General features: G+C 44.1%; 1 protein-coding gene across 1 annotated transcript; it reads right to left on the reverse strand.

Moving 5' to 3' along the window:
• Positions 1-3708: 3708 nt before the first annotated feature.
• clrn3 (clarin 3) lies at positions 3709-23716 on the reverse strand. Its single transcript, XM_085994683.1, has 3 exons — positions 23342-23716; positions 16130-16312; positions 3709-7611 (listed from the first exon to the last, which is right to left on the reverse strand). Exons 1-3 carry the CDS (start codon positions 23571-23573, stop codon positions 7334-7336), a joined length of 693 nt encoding a protein of 230 aa, XP_085850809.1. The 5' UTR covers positions 23574-23716; the 3' UTR covers positions 3709-7333.
• Positions 23717-24020: the final 304 nt, after the last annotated feature.

Below are 24020 nucleotides of genomic sequence, written 5' to 3' on the forward strand. Positions count from 1 at the left end.
GCATTAAAAGGGAAATTAAAGAAGCGTGCAATAAGGGCACAGCAGTCATCATGGGTGACTTTAATCTACATATAGATTGGGCCAACCAAATTAGTAGCAATACTGTGGAGGAGGAATTCCTGGAGTGTTTACGGGATGGTTTCCTGGACCAATATGTCGAGGAACCAACCAGAGATCAGGCCATCTTAGACTGGGTATTATGTAATGAGAAAGGATTAATTAGCAATCTTGTTGTACGAGGCCCCTTGGGTCGGAGCAATCATAAAATGATCGAATTCTTCATTAAGATGGAGAATGAAGTAGTTGACTCAGAGACTGGGGTCCTCAATTTAAATAAAGGAAACTGAGGAGCGAGTTGGGTAGGATTGATTGGGGAATGGCACTCAAAGGGCTGATGGTGGATAGGCAATGGCAAACATTCAAAGACCAAATGGATGAGCTACAGAATTTGTTCATCCCAGTTTGGCATAAAAATAAAACAAAAAAGGTGACTCAACCGTGGCTAACAAGGGAAATTAGGGATAGCATAAGATCCAAGGAGAGGGCATATAAATTGGCCAGAAAAAGCAATAATCCTGAGGATTGGGAACAGTTTAGGATTCAACAAAGGAGGACAAAGGGATTAATTAAGAAAGGGAAAATAGAATATGAGAGTAAGCTTGCAAGGAACATAAAAACTGACTGTAAAAGCTTTTATAGATATGTGAAGAGAAAAAGATTGGTGAAGTCAAGCGTAGGTCCCTTGCAGTCAGAATCAGGGGAATTTATAATGGGGAACAAAGAAATGGTGGACCAACTAAATACATATTTTGGTTCTGCCTTCACAAAGGAGGACACAAATAACCTCCCAGAGATGCCGGGGAATATAGGGTCTGATGAAAGGGTGGAACTGAAAGAAATCAGTATTTGTAGGGAAATGGTGTTAGGAAAATTGATAGGACTGAAGGCCGATAAATCCCCAGGGCCTGATAATCTACATCCCAGGGTACTTAAGGAAGTGGCCCTAGAAATAGTAGATGCATTGCTGGTCATCTTTCAGAACTCTATAGACTCTGGAACAGTACCCATGGATTGGAGGGTAGCTAATGTTACCCCACTATTCAAAAAAGGTGGTAGAGAAAAAGCGGGGAATTATAGACTGGTATGCCTGACATCGGTAGTGGGGAAAATGCTAGAGTCCATTATAAAATATGTAATAGCAGAGCACTTGGAAAGCAATGACAGGATCGGACAAAGTCAACATGGATTTACAAAAGGTAAATCATGCTTGACTAATCTACTGGAATTTTTTGAGGATGTAACTGGTAAAATAGATAAGGGAGAACCAGTGGATGTGGTGTATTTGGACTTTCAGAAGGCTTTCAATAAGGTCCCACATAAGAGATTAGCGTGCAAAATTAAGGCACATGGGATTGGGGGCAAGGTATTGACTTGGATAGAGAACTGGTTGGCGGACAGAATGCAAAGAGTTGGAACAAACGGGTCATTTTCCGAGTGGCAGGCAGTGACTAGTGGGGTACCACAAGGATCGGTCCTAGGACCCCAGCTGTTCACAATATATATTAATGATCTGGACGAGGGAATTGGATGTAATATCTCCAAATTTGCAGACGACACAAAGCTGGGTGGGAGGGTATGCTGTGAGGAGGATGTCGTGAAACTCCAGTACGATTTGGACAGGTTGGGCAGAAACATGGAAAATGCACTATAATGTGGATAAATGTGAGGTTATCCACTTTGGTGGCAAAAACAGGAAGGCAGATTATTATTTGAATGGCAATAGATTGGGAGAAGGGGAAGTGCAAAGAGACCTGGGTGTTCTTGTGCACCAGTCGCTGAAGGTAAGCATGCAGGTGCAGCAGGCGGTTTAGAAGGCAAATGGTATGTTGGCCTTCGTAGCAAGAGGGTTCGAGTACAGGAACAAGGATGTCTTGCTACAGTTGTACAGGGCCTTGGTGAGACCGCACCTTGAGTATTGTGTGCAGTTTTGGTCGCCTTACCTGAGGAAGGATTTCTCGCCATGGAAGGAGTGCAGCGAAGATTCACCAGGCTGATACCTGGGATGGCAGGAATGACGTATGAGGAGAGATTGTGTTGATTGGGCTTATACTCACTGGAGTTTAGAAGATTGAGAGGGGATCTCATCGAAACCTATAAAATTCTGTCAGGCCTGGACAGACTAGATGCAGGAAGGATGTTTCTGATGGCCGGGGAGTCCAGAACCAGGGGTCATAGTCTAAGGATAAGGGGTAAGCCATTTAGGACTAAAATGAGGAGAAATTTCTTCACTCAGAGAGTGGTGAACCTGTGGAATTCTCTGCCACAGAGGGCGGTGGAGGCCAGTTCATTAAGTATATTCAAGAAAGAGTTGGATATATTTCTTAAGGCTAAAGGGATCAAGGGATACGGGGAGAAGGCAGAGACAGGGTACTGAATTTGGATGATCAGCCATGATCTCATTGAATGGCGGAGCAGGCTCGAAGGGCCGAATGGCCTACTCCTGCTCCTATCTTCTATGTTTCTATTTACTTTAAAGTCTAAGGCTGCCATAGCGACAGTGTGAGAATACACGAAAGATACCTCCACAGCATGAAGGACCTCTGTCACTGAAGTTGCCACATGTTCTGTGGTGGATTACGGTACCAATAAGCAGTCATGGTTGTGAGCAGCTGACTCCTCCATAGTCACCATCACACCCTGCAGGGTGTTTTACACACATTCAAATCAATGCATATAGTAATTGTTTGATGTCCAAGCCAGAAGATCAATGTGAATATTAAATTAAGGTCAACCCCAAAGCTCTAGATTCCCACTTAAACAACAACAAAATCAACTTGCAATTCTATAGTTTCTTTAACATAGAAACAATGGTCCAAAGGTGCTTACATACATGGTAGAAATCAGAAAATCTTCCCCAAATATGTTGAAATGTGAATTCCCATATGCCTGGAAGACTTAAGATTTTCAAGTACTGAATACTGGAAATATATTCCTGCATTACAGTGAGTGAACCTGTGTTATCATTACAGTATTGCCTTGATGATATTAAGAGCTGACATCTGTACAAAGTACTTGAAAGATGAAAGGTTAATGCACAATGAGTCACGCCAGCAGAATTTATGTGCATGCGTCATTGGAAAGCTTACATAAACCTGGAAAACTAACTTTTACAACTTTAGTGCCAGTATCTCATCAGTGCTTTGCTCTCTCTGGGAGGCAGTTTTTACTAAATCGTCACTAACATGAGTTCATAAATTTGATGTGGATAAAGTGTTGAAGTTTATATTTTCCTTTGGGTTGCTGAATCCCTTTGAGCAGGGATTGGAAAATAAACTGCAAATCCAGTTTTGACATAACCAATAGCCCATCTTTTATTTTTGCAGATGCTGATAGGCATACTTTGATCAGAGTTCAGGTGCGGACATATTTTGCTTCATAAACTGCGGTCACCAAGTGCAATATTTCAATTAAATTAAAGCCTTACACTTTAAAGAAATATATTTAGAACCGACTTCAAATTCTTAGTTGGCATTTAAGGTTACACCTAGACCACTCTGTAAGTAAATGATAATATTGGAACAATAAAACAAACTGTACTTGAGCAGTAGTTGGATATACATTCAGTATTCATAGGTATTAACAGTTTGTAGCCAAATGCTTTTTTATAAGTAAAAACATGCCTCAGAAGGTCAAATGGGACGCTAGATATTTAAAAATCTGTAATTTTTATTTCATAAATTTATTTTACATTTAAGCTTTTAGCCATTTGAAAGTGCATGGTTGGGGACATCTCAGCATTTCTGTGCTTTACACAACCAAAGATTCTTCACATAAAGGTACACATTAGTATAATACGTAATTCATCAAACAGAAATACAAGTGCATCAATCTCTTACTAAATGTCAAATTGGTAACTGATTTACATACACAGTTCTGAATAGAAGTGAATTTTTAACACAATACAGTCACACTAGATATTTAGGAACAACTTCATACATTACATTTCGGGCTAGATTTTCTTAGCATTCCCCCAGCATCTAGCAGTTTACAAAGCATGAAGCATTCAATAATAACTTTCAAAAAAGAATTTGATATATACTTGAAAAGGAAACACTTGCAGGGCTATGGGGAAAGAGCAGGGGATTGGGACTCATTGGATAGCTCTTTCAAAGAACCGGCAAATTTGGCATGATGGGCAAAATGGCCACCTCCTGTGCTGTATGATTCTATGATCTATGATTTTACCCTGGTGTAAAATTATGGTGTGCCTGTAGGGAGGCTGCTGCGTTAGGGAAACTCTTAGGCCAACACTATTAATGCCACATTATATTACTAACAATGGCAACAAAATCATTGCTCCCTTATAGAGCAATATCAGTTTATCTTGCCAGTAACTAAGCCATTCAGACTAGGAAAGACCCAGGTTCAAAGCCCTAGCTATGTTGAATTAGCTGATCTCAGTTAAGGCAGAAGGATGCTCAGCACCAATGGGTTAAAGGGAGCAAATGAGCCAGGATCCCACTCCTGGTGAAAGTGCAGCTGTCTGCATTTTGGATTAAGACAGAATTGATCTTAACTGTGATGCCTCCTGCATAGCTTGCTGACACCCTGGGAGCCTGCATCATTAATGGCCACTTGAGTGAGGAACCGGAGAGAGACTGACACGTATTGAAACCATATCTCAGCAAGAAATGAATGCACTCAGGAGAAGAAATGATGAGAACAATATTAATATATAGAAATAGTTTAATTATGTATCAGTCTCTGCCATTCCTTATCAATACAGCCATCTTGAAGAGGCAAAAAAGAATTTTAAAAATAGCATTTATATAGCGGCTTTCACAACTTCAGGACGTCCCAAAGCACTTTATAGCCAATGATGTACTTTTGAAGTGTAGCCACTGCTGTAATGTAGGAAACGTGGCAGCCAATTTGTGCACAGTAAGCTCCGACAAACTGCAATGTGATAATGACCAGATAATCTGTTTTAGCGATGTCCAGGACACCGCGGATAACTCCTCCGCTCTTCTTCAAAATAGTGTTATGGGATCTTTTATATCCACCAAAAGATCAGACAGGGCCTCGGTTTAACACCTCATCTGAAAGACAGCACTCTGACAGTGGAGTACTCCCTCAGTACTGCACTGAAATGTCAGCCTGGATTTTTGTGCCCAAGTCGCAGGCACGAGACTTGAACACACAGCCTTCTGACTCGGAGGCAAGAGTGCTACCAACTGAGCCACAGCTGACACCAGAACTGCTGGAAACTGAGGTGAACAAACTATCACTTTTACAGCCCTGATCTCAAGGGGCAGGGATTTATAATTGGGTTTACAGAAATTTATTTCAAGTCACTGTCCAGGGAGGAACTAGCCTATTAAATGTATAGTTCTTTTTAAAGATTATCCTTTGAAACAGTCAAAATTCAGCATTTCTATAAATTAGTTTAAATGAAGTGATTCATACTAACTTTACTCTTTTGACCCTGGACTGAGCATTTGTGAATATTTTTCCACCAAAGCACTTGGAATCGGTGTTAGAGTTAATGGCCCAGAAATTCAGGTCAGAGACTTCCCACAGGTGCAAGCCTCCGACCTGCACTCACCTAGCGTGCCGGCCGTTGTGCTGTGGGACACGTGGGATTCCGATCCTGGGCCTCCTCCAACTGCCGGCGCGCAGTGCTTGCGTATCCCAGGGGCACAGTTAGTGCGAAGCGTCCCCTGGGATCACGTGGGCCATGGAGAGCCAATGGTAGCAGGGAATCTGTATTCATAGATTTGACAGGAAGAGCTGTCAAATCTATGAATACAATTCAGCCCCAAAACATCACTAAAATTTCAAATAATTTTTTTTTTAAAACATCACATTTCTAAAATAACTATAAATTACATAAAATAACTATTTTAAACAATAATTTAAATTTTTGAAAAAATTAATTGCAGTTTCTAACGGGGCTAAAAATAAACTTACCTTTCTTTAAAGTATTTAAAAATAATAAACCTGTGGAAAAAATGTTTTCATTTAACTTAATTCAGCACTTACCTTGTTAAAAGCAGGCCTTGCGGAGAAAGCTGCAAAAAAAACAGAAGTTCCAGACGTATGCGCTGCCTCTCCGGCGCACGCGTTTGACCTGTGAACCCCTTCCTTTAAGGGAACGGAAGCTCCGGTTTCCCGCACATGCGCAGTGCATGCACGAAACCAGCACTTTCGTTGGGCCTACGCGTGAGTACCCAGCGCGTACTCACCCGCGGGGACCCGAATTTCTGGCCCAATGTTAATGTTAGTGTAGACGTAAATAGCACAACTGCAGCCCATTGAGTATATATATATATATATATCTTAAAAAGCACAGAACTGTTTTGAAAAATTCCACCATAATAAATTATTGGTCATAATTTAAAAGACAGTATGTTAAATTCCCTCTTTTTGCTCCAAGAGGGAAGCGGAGCGCTAAATCAAGCATTCCACTTGCCTGTTGGAGCGCAAGAGGCGGGGAAGGTCCCGATCCGGGGCGATGTGCTCAGCAGCGTCACTTGTGGCCACGCGTGGCGCTGCCGCGTTGCAGGGGCTCTTCCTTCAATTAAAGGGAAGGGCTCCACGCTGCGAGCTCTGCATTTATTTTTGGCATCTGCTGAAGCAACGGGGTGCGGGAGTGCCGCGCGATCAGCCCAGGCACAAAGCAGAAGAAAGGGGGGAAAAAATCTGTTATGTCAGGTCGTCAACCCATTGCGCTTCACTTGCACTCCCAGGGTATCCCAGAGCATGGACAGGGTGCTTCAGCCTCAAATGGGCATTCATATGTAAATGATGCAGGAGTGATCAGAATGTTTTCCCCCCAATTCTGTGCGCAAATCCATTCCAAGGGCCTTCCTCTACCAGGAATATGATGGAGCTGTACTAATGACTTGAACCCATAAATACATGCTAATTCAGACCCATTCTGGTGGGAATGGAAAAGCAGCCTCCACAAATCTTGATATTAAGGTCTGAGCAGTTTATAATTATTGCCTCAACTTCAAAAGCCTGTAAATTACTCCCAAGTAATAGTTTTTTTCTTAATATAATCGGTGATTTTTTACAGAATGTTTCATTCCATTTTGGGTCTTTTTTGTCAGCAGTGGGTGGCAGACAGTAACACACACTGTGCTGACACACAAGATGTTGAACTGAAGGATTAATAATTTTGACATTATCTCTGCAAATTTACCTTATGATAGTCACATAGTCAGTATGTATTGTACCAGATTACCTGAAACTCCTATAATCTCTATCATATTAGTTTTGCATTTCTCCCCTTCACACCAATCAATAAATGCTTGTGTATAATCTAGAACTAATACATCAAAACATCTTTGGGTGTATTTTCAGTTGGTCTTTTCTGTTCTCTTTCTCTGGTGAAATTTGCATGTTGATAAGCATAGACAATTCCAATCGTGGTGATATTAAGAGCCAGAGACAGCAAGATAAGCCAAAATGAATACTCATAACTATTAGTCTTATGGCTGAATGTAACCAGGCTCTCTTTAACTGAATTTCTCACCAATACTGTGGATAAATTGTTCACTGTTGTATTCACTGCAAACAGAACCATCGCCAGAAACATTGAAACACCTAAAAGAAAGAAGTTTTCTCTTAGTATTTTATATTTAAATAATTAACAATACTAAGGTTAGAAGTTGCTTAATCTTTTGTACATTTTCAGAGTAATAACACACCTATTAACAATATTTATAATAAAAATCATAGATTTAATTTGATCCCAGCAAACTTTGAAAGGAAGTGACCTTTTAAAAAACAGATTGCTCCATTTTCATGTATTTTTTCTCTTCCATTTGTTAGATTTCTTAAGATGTTCCAACCAGTCATACTCAATGATTGGAAAATCTGGCCCACCCTTGACCGAAAGGGCAGGCTATGGTCGGTAGTAAACAAAGGACACACTCCTAATTTCAGCAGTTTCATCAAAGGGAGATGCAGAGTCTAACCACTTCTCCACAGAGAGAGGTGGAAAATTAGAGAACAAGTATTACTGTCACACACCTACTGGAACATTATTGGTAGAGTGCTAGGAATAAGTTGCTTGATCATTGTTTGCTTGCCTTAGGAATGGTGCAAAGTACATAGGGATTTAATGAAAGGAAGTTTTAAAATGAGGTTTAAGGGGGAAAAGAAGTCTTCTTTCAAAATTACATCAAATAGCAATAATAAGCTTACATTTCTACTGAACTACTCAATTCAGATTAAGGGATTGTATTGAAGGACTTTATTTATTGACCTCAAAAACTGATCTGCCAGGTTTTTCTCAATTACACAGTACAGCATCAATATCTGAAAGATTGTTAGATAATGGCCAAGAAATTCGGGTCGGGGGCTTCCCGCGGGTACAAGCCTCCGACCTGCACTTACCTAGCGCGCCAGCCGTTGAGCTGTGGGCCCGCATGGGATTCCGATCCTGGGCCTCTTCCAACTGCCGGCACGCAGTGCTTGCGTATCCCAGTTAGTTTGATGCGTCACCTAGGATCACGTGGGCCATGGAGAGCCAATGGTAGCAGGGAATGCTTCATTCATAAGTTTGACAGGAAGAGCTGTCAAACCTATAAATACTATAAGCCCCAAAACATCACTAAAACTTCAAATAATTTTTTTTTTTAAATCACATTTTTAAAATAACTATAAATTACATGAAATAACTATTTTAAACAATAATTTAAATTTTTGAAAAAATTAATTACATTTTCTAACGGGGCTAAAAATAAACTTACCCTTCTTTAAAGTATTTAAAAATAATAAACCTGTGGAAAAAATGTTTTAATTTTAATTTATTCACCACTTACCTTGTTAAAAGCAGGCCTTGTAACTGCTGGGGACTTACCCTCCCGGAAAAACTTGGGAAAAAAACGTAAGTTCGATGCGCATTCCACCTCTCAACCCCTTCTTTCGGGGAACGGAAGTGCCGGTTTCCCGCACATGCGCAGTGCATGCACGAAACCGGCACTTTCGTTGGGCCTACGCGTGAGTACCCAGTGTGTATTCACGCGATGGGACCCGAATTTCTGGGCCAATGTGCTGTCTTTTGAAGGAGAAAAACAGAATGCCCTGGAATTTGCAGTGAGTTCGCTGTTTTTTCCCCTTTGAAACTAACCGCAACTTCCGGATGTAGCACATGCGCATCCTAATGTGGAAACCCTGAAGTTGTGGTCAGTCATTCACTACTTTGACACTGGCCATCAGGGAAATCAGTGGAACTGATGAAAACTTCAGCTTTTCCGTGGTAATAGTCCTGTTAAATGCCCCATTAAAAGTTAGGCCTTGTTGGATTAACAGAGTTTTAACAGCGTATTGACTGCTAAACAAACATTGAGGGCTGGATTTTGCCAGGCCCGAGGAGGCGGGAATGGAGGCGTGTGGGGTATTAAAATTGCAAAAAGTGGCGGGCGGGCCCAACCCCGACCCCACCTCCATCCCGCCTCCAAGCAATTTTCCCAAATGCGTGGTTTCTGATCCCATCTCCGTCCCGCCTCCAAGAGGCGGGATAGGCCCTTAAGGCCCTTAACAACCACTAAATTGCCTCTATAATCCTATTTTGAGAGGCCTTTCCGATTTTAACACGTTTCCCACGTGATTCACGTCTCCTCTGAAACACGACGATGAAACCTGGCGGGAGCACAATTGGATTGCTGACTATCAGCTGCAGCTCCACCATTAAACAAGAGATTTGATCAGTCATCATTTGCAGGTGGCAGCAATTTGTTGTCTCAGGTCTGGGGGAACTTTTAGCAGGCATAACCATAGCTGTGGAAATTTGGAGCCTGACACCCATCTCCAGTGTGACCTCCTGGGAAACCCCTCTCACCACCTTGACTGAGCGCTTCGTTAACTGAGGTATCTACCAGAAGCATGGGAACAATTTATTTCCTTTGCTCCTGGACATCAGCTTCGGACGAAGACCAGCCGCGGCAGCAGCAGAACCATGAACAACAGCAGCACCAACAGCAGCGGCAACAACAGGAGCGCCAAACTGCTGCTCACCCACCTGAAGCTGCACAGGCCAGAAGGCGCCAGCCCATGGAAGCCCGTCGGCGCAGGAGATACCCCCCAAACAGGGTCTACAGACAGAGGATCAGCTTCCTCAACATGAGTGAGCAGCAGTGCCAAAGGCGGCTCCGACTTTCGCGAGAGGTAGTAGGTGACATCTGCGCAATGATGCAACAAGACCTGGAGCCCAGAGGAGCAGGTGGACACCCCTTACCAGCGGCCGTCAAAGTCACCACCGCACTCAACTTTTTTGGTTCAGGCTCATTCCAGGGATCAGCAGCAGACAGCAGCATCTCCCAGGCGGCTGCACACACTTGCATCACGCAGGTAACCGATGCTCTCTTTGCCATCGCGCACAATCACATCCATTTCTCCAAGGATCAAGCAAGTGTCACGGCGCGTGCGGTTGGATTAGCTAATCTGGCAGGCTTTCCAAGGGAGCAGGGCGTCGTTGACTGCACACCTGTGGCCTTAATGTACCCCATCGTAATCCATGTATTTTTGTCAACCGCAAGGGCTTCCACTCCCTCAACGTGCAGCTGGTGTGTGACCACAAGAAGGAAATTTTGCATGTTTGTGCCAAGTACCCTGGCAGTTGCCATGACTCCTTCATACTGCGCCAGTCTAGTGTGCCTCCGCTCTTCAGTCCGCCAGACCAGCTTAACGGATGGCTACTTGGAGACAAGGGCTATCCCCTGAAGACGTGACTAATGACGCCGTTGAGGAGTCCATCCAATGAAGCTGAGGAGAGCTACAACTATAGCCACGTTTCAACCAGATCCATAATCGAGCAAACCATCGGCACGCTGAAGATGCGCTTCAGATGCCTGGATAGATCAGGTGGAGCCCTGCAGTACTCAGCAGCCAGGGTCTCCAGAATTGTCGTGGTTTGCTGTGCACTTCACAACATGGCACAGCGTTGTGACTTGCAGATTCCTGAAGACCAAGTGCTCCTCACGTATCCTCCTCAGATGAGGAGGAGGAGGAGGAGGAGAGCAAAAACAAACATCTTGCAGAGGCCGATCAACCAGCGGCAGCAGTACGCGAGAACATTGCTGCTCGGGATGCAAGGAACGCACTTATTTTGGCCAGATTTGCTTAACCTGCACAATCAAGCACTTTTGCCTCGCAACTTCTTACCAGAGCATTGGCAATGGCCAAAAACCAGCGGATTCCTAGCACTCCGACCACCATACTGACAATTGCAAGTAATCCTAAGCCCTCAATGTGGAAGTCCCATTTGCAAAATGACACACGCCACAACTGCAACAGTTGCCATCAGAATTTTTAATGACAATAACCAACTGATGGCATTTTAAAAATAAACACAACATTTCACCCAAGTGAGTGCCCTTGTGACTATTTGTGCAGTATCTTTCTCTTACGCGTGCTCCTACATGGCGCTTCCCCTGTGGCTTCAGCAGATGTGGAGGCCCCTTGCTCACTTTCTTGCTGCTCCTGTCTCGACACCTTTGGTGGGCGTCCTCTGGGGTTGCGAACCTGTGAGGGCTTGGCAACAGTCTGCTGCTCCTGCGGCTGTGCAGGGGTTGAGACGCCAATCTCAGTTGGGTGGGGACTCTGGTGGGGCTCTGACTGAGGACTTGGCAGTGGCATGGAAGAGTGAGCGCTTGGAGAGGAGCCCCCACTTCCTTGTTCTCTGCCACCAACATCCCTCTCATGAGTCAAATCCACCTCAGCGCTTGCAAGTGGCTTGAGAGCACCTTGCTGCACATCAGGGGGGCCATTGGGGACCTGTATCTGCACTGGTAGTCCTACTCAGAAGGACTTCCATGAAGGTCTGGTTTCTCTGTTCAGTAGCTGACCATCGCTCCTCCAGAGATGTCAGTTTATTCTGAACACTCACCATGTTTTCTACACTCTGGCGACTTAGCTCCTCCATGGCCGTAGCCATCCTCTCATCTACTGTAGCCATCCATTCCACGGAGGTTGCCATCCTTTCCGTGGTGCTGCATTCATGCGCCAATGACTCCACAAAGGCTCTGCTCATGTTCATGATGGACTCCTCCATTCGCTCCACACTCGCAGCGGCCCTGGAGACAAAACCTGTCAGAGACTCCTGCACCTGTTCCTGGAGTTCCAACACCGCTGTTCTTCTGGATGGACCCAGAGGCAGAGGGTCGACATGCAGCTGAGCTGAGCTGGGAGAGTCCTGCACCCTCCGACAAGGACTCTCCACTGCTCTGTCTCCATAATCTGCTGATGCTCACTTGTGAGCTGTGATACACCAGGTGACAACAGTACTCTATCTCGCGATGGCCCCACCGAGGTGTGAGTGTCTGCGCTGGTGCTGGGTTGGCTGAATTCTGCTGATGCTGCGCCCTCAGAGGTTGCAGCTTCCTCTGAGGAGTCTGGAGGCTCAGTATGTTCTTCCTGGATAGTGGGGACAGGTGCTTGCGATGGTCCTGTGGGGGAGTAAAGGAAAGAGTCAGAGATGTGAGGCCAAGGTTACATGCACATTGCATATTGCAGATGATCATAAGTCCATCTGTTAGAGCTTCAGAATTATTATCAGTGACTCATGCAATGTCAATGAGAGAGATGAAAAACTATTCTGTCACCAGCTTTCTCTGATGCACCCATCTGTCCGTCCCCCACTTGCGCATCGTCCTTGAGTCCCACGATCTCCAGGACTGCCTCCTCCCAAGGGGTGAGGTGGGCTACTGAAGGTGGCCCTCCTCCTGTCCTCACTCTTTCCCTCTTATTGTGAGCTCTCTTTTCCTGCAATGAGGGAGACAAGTGGAGTTTGAGTGAGAATGAAGGAGTGAGTGTAGAGAATCCATAGCATAGATGCTTAGAAGGAGACAAAGATGGAGTGAGTTGGCAAGACCAAGGGCCCTCCCTGTGTTTTGTAAGTTGTTTTCTTAGCATCACTGTGATAGGGAGTGTGAGGGCTGCATAGTCGAATAGTTAGGCAAATGTGACCATAGAGAGAGAGGGAATGGGTAAGGGTGCAGGGATGTCAGTGTCAAGTGGGATGTGGAGGAAGAGGTTGCTAAAGCTGAGTGCTGGTGAGGAGATGCAATGGGGATCAGATTGAGGGTGATGGCAAAGTCATACTCACTTTTCCAGTGTGCAGAAGGTCATGAAACCTCTTCCTGCACTGAAGCCAAATTCTGCGGATGAGTGACAATGAGTTGACCTCTTGGGCCACCTGGATCCACACAGCCTTCATCTGCTGGGGAGGCTTCTTCCTCCCTGAAGAAGGGAAGAGCACCTCCTTACTAGCTCTTGCTCCCTCCACCAATGCTTGCAGGGCGACGTCATCAAATCTGGGAGCAGACTTAGGTCTCCCGCTGCTCATTTTACCTCCAGGTCCCTCTCACAGCAAAGGCCAAAAGGTTGGCAGTCTGCAGAAGAAGCAAGGTTTCTTGCAGACCTTAAATGCAGCAGCAATGATGACGTCATCGGAGGCGAGTTTCAGACTGAAAAAACTAATTGGGCCATGGGTTCCCACACGCTGGAACTCAATTGCCCAATTATGTGAAAATCGCATCAATCTCCCACATCAATTTGGAATCGGGTGGATAACACGAAAAGCAGATGACATGACCCCAGCCCGCCCCATGACAATATCCAGCCCTGAAAAACTCATTTTAATTTTGTGACATGTCAAATTTCTCCATAATGATGAAAATTACAACTTTTAAGAACCTTTAAAATATATATATATATTTTAAAAGTTTGTTCATCTTTATTTCAGGGTTACCTTTTCCCCATGTGAGAGCCCCAATCTTTGTTTTGCTCTCTGTAACATTTTTAAACAGTCTGAATAAAGGCAACTTCTTCACTTCTTGGTTTCCTGTCTGTGAGAATTCTGCATTGTGATTGGCTGCTTAGACAGCTTGTTGATGTCACAGCAGCTCGCACTAGGGATTCCCCACTATTCTACACTGATCTGCCTTATGCGTCGAGAAAGGCAAACATCTCGCCACAGAGATCGCAAGATCTTTGTGGGCAGCTTACTTCAGGGCCTTTGCTTCGCTGCTGACTGCAAATTCCGGGCCAATATTTTTTAAATGGTGAGAAACTATTAAATATTGGTGTTCAGAGAGATTTGGGTGTTCTTGTTCACAAAACACAAAAAATTAACATGTAGGTACAGCAAGCAATTAGGAAGGCAAATGCTTTGTTGGCCTTTATTGCAAGGGGTTTGGAGTACAAGAGTAAGAAAGTCTTGCTGCAATTGTACAGGGCTTTGGTGAGACCATACCTGGAGGACTATGTACCATTTTGGTCTCCTTAACTAAGGAAGGATTAACTTGCCTTAGAAACAGTGCAACGAAGGTTCACTAGATTGATTCCTGGGATGAGAGGGTTGTCCTGTGATGAGAGATTGAGTAGAATGGACCTATAGGGGGTGATTTTCACTCAGAAGTCGGGAAGGAGGCGGGACTACAACTTTTGGGGTTGTAGTCATGCCTCCATCGAGATGCAGCCAATCCACGCGATTTTAACTTGATTGACCTTGTTGAGCCCACCCAGCGGGCTCAGCAGGCCAATTAAGGGCCACTCGGCAATAGGTGACATCACAGACTGAAATTTTATCTGTCAAGACGTTTTGACAGATAAAATATCAGTGTTTCACAGCTGTTTGAAGCGGTCAAACACTGACAGTCTTACTTCTAACTTGAGTCCTTCTACACAGACTCGGTTAGAAACCTCTCCGGCACAGAAAGCTGCAGGCTGTCACTTTTGACAGTTCACAACCGTTCTGCTTTCTGTGCCGGTTAGATGATGGACTCCTGAAACCTAGAGGAAGGAAGGCTGAAAAGGTAAGTACAGGTAATTTAAACTTCTTTACACACTTTAGACACACCAAACACACTTACCTTTGCACTCATAAACCCATCACTCACCTGAACACTGACATCTCGACCCCGCCAAGTACTTCAACCCGACGGCCCAACTCCTCTAACTTGGCATGGTTTGGAGCCGTCGGGAATCCCACACTTCAAGCTTTAAAATAGGGATTAGGCTAAAAACTGCCTGTTAACTACCTGTTAACAGACAGTTAATTGTCACTAATCCCTTCCTGCCTCGGGTAGGCGGGTCCCAGTGCAGGGCGGGTACCCGCCTCCTTTGAAACTTACATGGAGGTGGGTTGGGGGCGGGATGGTGTCGGGACCCCCGATTTCGGGACTTTAACCCCCCCGCACGCCTCCAATCCCGACTCCACAGGTCATTTAAAATCGAGGCCATACTCTCTGGAGTTTAGAAGAATGAGAGGTGATCTCATTGAAACATATAAGATTCTTAGAGAACTTGACAGGGTAGATGCTGAAAGGCTGTTTCCTCTGGCTGGAGAGTCTAGAACTAGGGGGCATAGTCTCAGGATAAGGGATTGGCCATTTAGGACTGAGATGAGGAGAAATTTCTTCACTCAGAAGGTTGTGAATCTTTGGAATTTTCTACCCCAGAGGGCTGTGGATGCTCAATCGCTGAGTATATTCAAGGCTGAGATCGATAGATTTTTGGACACTAAGGGAATCAAGGGATATGGGGATAGTGCAGGAAAGTGGAGTCGAGGTCAAAGATCAGCCATGATCTTATTGAATGACGGAGCAGGGTTGAGGGGCCGCATGGCCTACTCCTGCTCCTATTTCTTATGTTCTTGAGGTATATAAATCTTGAGGTAGTGAAAAGTTCTTTCTTTCTTTACCCTTCAAAAACTGTTTCATGTTAAAAACATGTGCTGTGGCGACAGAAACGTTCTGGCAGCTAAAACAGTGTTGTCCAGAAGTGTTTTCAGTGAAGCTTTCCTAGATGATCTATGAACTGAGCATACCTGATTACTCCAAAAAAATACCTCTTTAATTATTGTTCGAAAAGGACAAACAAACCCTATTGCAAGTTATGTAAAGCTATCCTGGTGATCATACTATTTCATTACAATTTTCAAGATAAGACAAAATGACAGAATATTAGACTGTATAATTGACTGACTTAATCATGCAAAATAAAATATCAAAGAAAGGAGCTGTATTTAAGTTTATTTTAAGTAGCAAACAAAAATAATTCAAATACTGTAAATTCCAGCTTTCATTCAAATATCAATTCATTCATTCTTACTTACAGCTTATGGAGCTACATGCATAAATACTGACAGGCCCACAGATGTTCTCATATGGATTACTGATGCTGTTGTAGAAGGCTACTACGGCACTTAGCAGTGAAAACAACAGTCCAAAAACAAGGAACAGGATAACCAAGATGTGGATAACTCTTGCGCTGCCTGCATTTTCAAAACATTCCAAAACTGAAAGTAAAAAAGCACACAATAGAGTCAGGATGTTGCATTCCTTTTCATGATATACAAAACCCATGAAACCAATCATCTCTTTTCTGTAATTTTCAAGAAATTCTACAATCACATTTTGTCTGAAAGTGCTGATGGAGTGCAACTTATAACTTTTAGCTTCTAATAATCTTTACTGGAATATTGTAAAACAACATCCCTGCTATCTTGAGATAACTCTCATTGTGTGCGTTTGACTTATTTGGCCTTCTGTTAATGAGTCTTATTTAAATAATATAAATTAAACCAATTAAAACTATCTGGGATTTTGAAACACTTTTTGTGATATATATTGCTGCTTTGAGATCTGCTGCATAACTAAAACCTAGACCAAATTTTGGAAATGTGATTAATTCTTTATAACCAGAAACAAAGTTATAAAACAGAGAATTTAAATTACTCAGACTAAAAGGTAATCTTAAATATATTTCAACTGAATTAGTTGTTGAGGTGTGGTTTTTTATGACTAGCCCAGTAGATCATAAGGAAAGAGAAACAAAAGGTACATGTAACACATTTGTTGCATCCTCGGTCTATGAAATCAATGATTGGAGTCCAATTGATTCAGCCCATAACTGTACAATATAACGTTATTGTTGAGTCTGAGTGTTCCAGATATGCTTAATATAAATCACTGGACACAGACAACAAGAATAACTAAAACAGGTCTTTACTAATCGAAGGTCAGGGCTGAACTGCTTAGCAAATTACTACAGAGTTTATATACCGGTGTGGTCACCACCGGTACTACAATATACAGTAGCCAAGAGAAAGTAGTCCATCTCTTAAGGTAGTCTCTTAAGGTGGTACAGGTTACATACACAAATATTCCTCCCTTTTTAGCTTAACAGTATACATCCCAATTTAAACATAACATGGATAACATATATACAACTTCATGCAAATCTGTTCAAAGATTCAGTCTCTGAGGAGGCCTCCTGATCCGAGATGGATAACGCCTTTCAGGGGTCTCCGGTTCTCGTTGCTGGGGTGACTCATCTAGTTGATCTCTTATGGATTGGACATCATCAGATACATTGGCGTCTGAGGTAGATGCTTCAGGTTCACTAACTTCTTCCACTGGTGTCTCTGTCGTAGTCATGGGTTCGACCCTTGTTCTCGATTCTACAAGTTGGTCAGCATGACGTCGTATTACGTTTTCACCAATATCTACCGTGTACATCAGGGGTCCTTGTCTGGCACGAATTTTTCCAGATTGCCATTTCTCATTCTTATAGTCCCGGGCTAACACTGGTTGTCCTATTTTGAAACTCCGAGTGGTCTTGTTATTTATATGCTGGAACTGTTTGTTTTCTACTTCCCTCCGCACATTTGGTTTTAACAAGTCCAACCTGGACCGCAACCTCCTGTTATAGAACATCATGGCAGGGCTTTGATTTGTCACTGCATGAGTGGCGTTTCGATATGCCATTAGGAAATTGTCCACCTTGTGTTGTAGTGGAATCTGGTCTTCGCTCATGGCCTTTATCGCCTTTTTGAACATTTGTACAAATCTCTCGGCCAACCCATTTGTAGCCGGATGATATGGGGCAGAGGTATAATGTTTCACCCCATTCTTCTTCATGAATTTCTGGAATTCATCTGACACGAACTGCGGTCCGTTGTCTGAACATATTTGTTCTGGCAATCCATTTCTTGCGAATATCGTTCTTAGCACTGTGATCGTCTTTTCCGAGGTAGTGGTCGCCATCTTAATCACTTCTGGCCATTTAGAATGTGCGTCTACCGCAATTAAAAACATGGAGTCCATGAATGGACCTGCGAAGTCAATATGTACACTTGCCATGGGGTTGAAGGCCATTCCCATGGATGCAGCAGTGCAATTGGAGGTGCATTTTGAACTTTTTGGCACCCTGAGCAGCTTTTAGTCAGATCCTCTATTTGTTGGTCGATGCCTGGCCACCACACATAAGCCCTAGCAAGGCTTTTCATCTTGACTCCCCCCAGATGACCTTCATGCAGTTCCTTTAGAACTCTCTCCCTTAATTTAGGAGGAATAATCACCCGTGTTCCATACATCAATGTTCCTTGACAGACGGACAGCTGTTCTCGTCTGGCTGAAAATGCCGGTAACAGTGGTTCACCATGAGCTGGCCATCCTTTCACTGTCAATTCGTAGACCCGAGACAGTGTCGGGTCGTTCCTGGTTTCTCTTTCAATACTTGCATTGGTGACTGGTAAACATTCGATGATGGTCGAGTGAAATAACTCAACAGGGTCAACTGTCGGTGCCTCTTCCGCTGTAGGTAGTGGCAGGCGCGACAGCCCATCAGCATTACCATGTTGCTTTGTACCTTTGAATTCGATCTGATATTGATGTGCCCCTAGGAAAAGGGACCATCTCTGGAGCCTCTGCGCTGTCATCACCGAAACACCCTTCTTAGGGTTAAAAATGGAAACCAACGGCTGGTGGTCTGTCAGCAGCGTAAACTTTTGCCCTTGCAGGTAATGATTAAATTTTCCTACTCCCCACACAAGGCTGAGAGCCTCCCTATCTATCTGAGCATAGTTGCGCTCAGCGGAGGTCAATGATCTGGATGCAAATGCGACTGGTCTTTCCAAGCCATTTGGCAACTTATGTGAGAGCACTGCCCCAGTACCATATGGAGAAGCATCACAAGCTAACCGAATAGGCAGCGTTGGGTTAAAGTGAGCCAACACTTCCTTAGAGGCGATCAATGCCTTGCCTTTGTGAAAGGCCCGATTACAGTCCTCGCTCCACTTCCATGGCACTCCCTTCTGCAAAAGAGCGTTCAGCGGGTGTAGCACCGTGGATAAATTTGGCAGAAACTTATGGTAATAGTTAATCAACCCTAGGAACGACCTCAACTGGGATACATTCTCCGGAGCGGGAGCCTTCACAACAGCTTCGATCTTGTCAGGTGACTTGTGAAGCCCCTCCTGGTCAATGACGTGACCACAGTACGATATTTGCTTCTGAAAGAACTCACATTTCTGGTGATTAACTCGAAGTCCATATTCTTTCAATCTGTTGAGCACCTGTTCCAAATTTGCAAGGTGTTCCTCATCATCATTTCCTGTAATCAGGATGTCGTCCAGGTAACATTGTGTGCCTGGAATTCCCTGTAATACCTGCTCCATGGCCCTTTGCCAAATCGCTGGAGCTGATGCCACTCCAAAAACCAGTCTATTATACCGATATAAGCCCTTATGCGTGTTGATCGTGAGATACTGGCGTGACGCTTCATCAACTTCCATCTGTAAATACGCCTGCGCCAGGTCTATCTTGGTGAAGTGTTTCCCGCCAGCCAACGAAGCGAAGATATCCTCAATCCGTGGAAGCGGATATTGCACCGTGTGAAGCACCGGATTAACAGTGATCTTGAAATCGCCACAGATGCGAACCTTCCCCGGTTCCCCCGGTTTGTTACTCGATGAACGCTTCATGACGGGAACAATGGGCGTGGCCCATTCACTCCAGTCCACCTTTGACAGTACTCTGGAACGTTCTAGTCCTTCCAGCTCAGCTTCCACAGCAGGTCATATCGCATAAGGTACCGGTCTGGCTTTGAAAAATTTCGGGTTTGCATGTTCTTCAACTTTGATGTTTGCCGTAATTCCTTTCAGTGTTCCCAGTCCCTGCTGGAACACCTCTTTAGCATCGTCCAATATTCTGGACAGTCGTTTAGGTTTGACATCTTCCTTTTTGCCAGAATCTACAGTTAGTGCTTTTAAGGAATGCCAGTCCATATTTATTCTCCTGATCCATTCCCGTCCCAGTAATGGTGGACCTCCCTCAGGTAACACATACAAGTCCATTCCTCGGCTTTCTTTATCTTTGTGGACCACCTTTACCTTTATCTTTCCAATGGGGTATACTCTTTGCCCCGTGTATGTTTTCAAAACAATCTCCGTATCCCTTAAGGGAATGTGTGGAAATAACCTTTTGTAATCTTGCTTATTCATGACCGTCAATGCCGATCCAGTGTCCAATTCCATCTTCACTTGGACTCCTGCTATCTGAAGTGTGACCCAGATAGTTTGGTGGTCTGCTGTGTTACCCACATTATGTATTCTTAGACAACCCAGTTCCTTACTGCTGGAGTCTGAATCCGTCTTCTGTTCATCTGAACTGTTCTCTGTCACCTTGTGTACCTTTTTGCACTTTTCCTGCGGTGACTTTTTGCTGCTGGTCTTCTTACCTGACCGGCATACTTTAGCTATGTGACCGAGCTTGCCACATTTTCTGCATTCCTGATTTTTGAACCAGCACTGGTTTTGATCGTGCGTTGTCCTTCCGCAACGATAACACTTTACTGCACCCAATGCCATTTGATTGTTGCTGAATTCCGATGACCTTAGTTGCATTTCCGCGGTGCCTCTTGCTGCGGCCTCGTGCGATGCTGCAATGGTGACAGCTTTCTCAAGCATAAGGTCCTTTTCTTCTAGCAGACGCTTTTGTGTTCCTTCTTTTAATAATCCACACACGAATTTATCTCTCAGAGCATCTGCTAGTCCTGTACCAAACTGACAGTACTTTGATAGCTTACGCAGTTCAATTAAGAATTCAGCGTTGCTTTCCTCTTTCAGCTGCATTCTGCTGTAAAATTTAAATCGTTCCACTATCATCAGCGGCGTGGGGTTTAAATGTTCTTGCAGGATCGTAACAATTTTCACGAAAGTCTGATCCGTCGGTTTATCTGGTGTTATCAGATGCTTCAATAACCCGTACGTCTTTGCCCCCATTGAGTTTAATAATGTTATTGCTTTCTTATCATCTGGTACTTCATTTGCTGTACAATAAACTCCAATGCGTTCTACATATGTGGTCCAATCTTCAACATCACTATCAAAAGCAGTGATGTTACCGTGTTTAGGCATCCTTGAATTTTTTATTTTTTTATTTTTTTTTTATTTTCCCAAGATGGTGGCTTCCCGCGCTTGGCGGCTTTTCCCGCGCTTGCCTTCTTCCCCTGCCGACTACAATGGCGGCTTCCCGCGCTTGGCGGCTTTTCCCGCGCTTGTCTTCTTCCCCCGCTGGCTACAATGGCTCTGACCGCGCTGTTGCCGTTCTCGCCTCCCAGCGGTTCGTACTTTCCCCCGACGCTGCTTTTGCTCCCCCGCGGTTCTCGTGGCCTCAACGCTTCCCTCGTTGCTGCGCTTCTCAGCCCCGATTGCAGCCCAGCCCTTTACACCGGCTGCGGTCAAGTTCTCCGCGGTTCTCGTGGCCTTAACGCTGCCCTTGTCGCTGCGCCTCTCGGCCCCGATTGCAGCCTGGTCCTTTTCACCGGCCGCGGTTGAGTTCTCCGCCCTTTTTCCTCCAGTTTCCCTCCCCTTCTCCACTGACAACGCGGCCGACTTTCTGCCCGTGTCGCTAGATCGGCTTACCCACCACCGTGGTAGAAGGATGATCACTGCCTGTCACTGATGGAGGACTTCGTGGTCAGTAATTTCCCCGGGTTCTCGATGCCTCCCGTGCGAATGTGGTGCTCAGCAGGATGATGAGGGCGGATGCCTCTTCTCGACGCCCGTTCTGGGGACGAAGCTGCCTTGGATGCAAACTGCCGCAGGGTAAGACCGGACTCATCGCCACTGTTGAGTCTGAGTGTTCCAGATATACTTAATATAAATCACTGGACACAGACAACAAGAATAACTAAAACAGGTCTTTACTAATCGAAGGCCAGGGTTGAACTGCTTAGCAAATTACTACACAGAGTTTATATACCGGTGTGGTCACCACCGGTACTACAATATACAGTAGCCAACAGAAAGTAGTCCATCTCTTAAGGTAGTCTCTTAAGGTGGTACAGGTTACATACACAACAGTTATTAAATATAATCCCATTCCAAATTTAAGGAAGGGAATGACATAGATGATTTCTCACGGACAATTTAATTATCAAACAATCATATGTTGGAGAAAATACGGGTAGAAAGACTTGTACCGTCACATAGAGATAAAGTGGTCACTGTGTTTCCGCGTGTAAATCTGATATACAGTGTGAATTTTCCTTGTAATGGTGAGATAGTGGTGGGGCGGGACGGTTGCCATTTTCCTAGATTGGAGTAATTCGTTGTACAGCGTGGTCTCCCAGCGGATCCCCATCTCCAGGCTGGAGTCTGCCACTTGCAAGTTGCAAAATCCCATCCCGCTGCAACACCAGAAGAGATGCCTGGGCATTTAAAGGAGCAGAAGAGCCCTGAAGAGACATCGGCTGAGACCAAGGACTAAAAAGGTATGTTTATTTGGCCCAGCATAGAGAAAGAGGAACCCCCCTACTACACCCTTTCCCTTCATTTATACACATGGGGACAGTTAGCGTCACTACACCGGGCCTATCACCACTTTCCACCAGATGGGTCCCGGTGAGTGCCAGTAACTGTGCAGGCAGCAGGGAAATGGAACTGAAGGCTGGGCATTTACCTATGGGGAAGGAGAGGCCAGCAGCAGTCCTGGCAGCGGGAGGGGAATCGAGGTGGAGGCGGCGAGGCAGTGTCAGGCCTCACCACCCCATTTTCCTGCCATTTCCATCACTATAATAATGGAGGAAAATTCAGCACAATATCTCTCAGCAAATGCACATGGTAGAGGCAAAACGTAGAAAGTGTCAATGCCTGTGAACAGAAAATACATCTTATCCCGCTGTATATTCATGCCACCATTTATTAAAAAGGACAGATCAATCAAAATGTTAAATGGCTCATAGTGGATTAAATTTGAATATTCCAAAATGGTCCAGATCACGTCACTACAGATTTGTAATATACTTCCATCATCCTGGATAAATACTTTGAAGGAGAAAAAAATTGCAGGGCTATGGAGAAAGAGCAGGGGTGTGGAACTAATTGATAGCTCTTTCAAAGAGTCAGCCCAGGCACAATGGGCCAAATTACCTCCGTCTGTGCTATTTTATTCTATGATCCTCTCTATCGCAGGACCTGAATGTTTAAATTCTCATGTAAATCTCAATACTGTAATGTATTAAAAAAAAATGCAACAATTACCTTTGATAGTCCCGTCATCAATGAGGATCGGACAGCCAGATTTTTGACGCAAACCATCAAACAACCCGTACTTAAGGTTCATTTCTCCAAATACGGAACCAGTTATATTCTCGCAGTTTATTACCGTGTCAACCCAAGAATCTGTTGCCATTATTGCAGATATTAACATACAAGTTCCCATACTGACAGAAAATCCTGCCACAAACATTAATTTCTTCCTTAGAGATGGCATTTTCTCAAGTTATTCTTCTCAGTTATGTACAAAATAATTTTCAAACAAAAAATGTTTAAATTTAAATGTTTTCTATCAGAATTTGTTGTAAAAAAAAAAGTATCGACCTCCGTTTATGCAGTCCAGCTAGGCAGTAGGCTTGCCTTGTGACTGCTGAACTTTTCCGGAAGTGGTAAAACAAAATGGACCTTGTATCAAGAGTAACAGCAATAAAGTGCTACAATGATTGGACCTTGCCCAGGAGCAAACTGTTACCATAGTTTTACTTAATACTGTAACATTAAAACACAGAAAACAGATGTTTGGTATCTACTCACATCTTTTTATGTTATGTACACTTTCAAAATCATTACTGCTCATAGACTGAAAAAAATTAATTTAGATTTTGAATACTCCACACTTTTTCTACTCATATACAATTGTTTCAATTCAGATTAACCAATAAAG

The sequence above is a fragment of the Somniosus microcephalus genome, chromosome 8 (assembly GCF_052327205.1).
Source record: "Somniosus microcephalus isolate GS21.2 chromosome 8, FLI_Smic_1.0, whole genome shotgun sequence".
In the NCBI taxonomy this organism is placed as follows: Eukaryota; Metazoa; Chordata; class Chondrichthyes; order Squaliformes; family Somniosidae; genus Somniosus; species Somniosus microcephalus.

Coding starts and splice junctions, on each gene's coding strand:
- clrn3 (XM_085994683.1), bottom strand. CDS start 23,573: ATGCCATCTCTAAGGAAGAAATTAATGTTTGTGGCAGGATTTTCTGTC. Junction 16,313..23,341: donor TGATGACGGGACTATCAAAG/GTAATTGTTGCA, acceptor TTTTACTTTCAG/TTTTGGAATGTTTTGAAAAT. Junction 7,612..16,129: donor TGCATGTAGCTCCATAAGCT/GTAAGTAAGAAT, acceptor TCTTTCTTTTAG/GTGTTTCAATGTTTCTGGCG.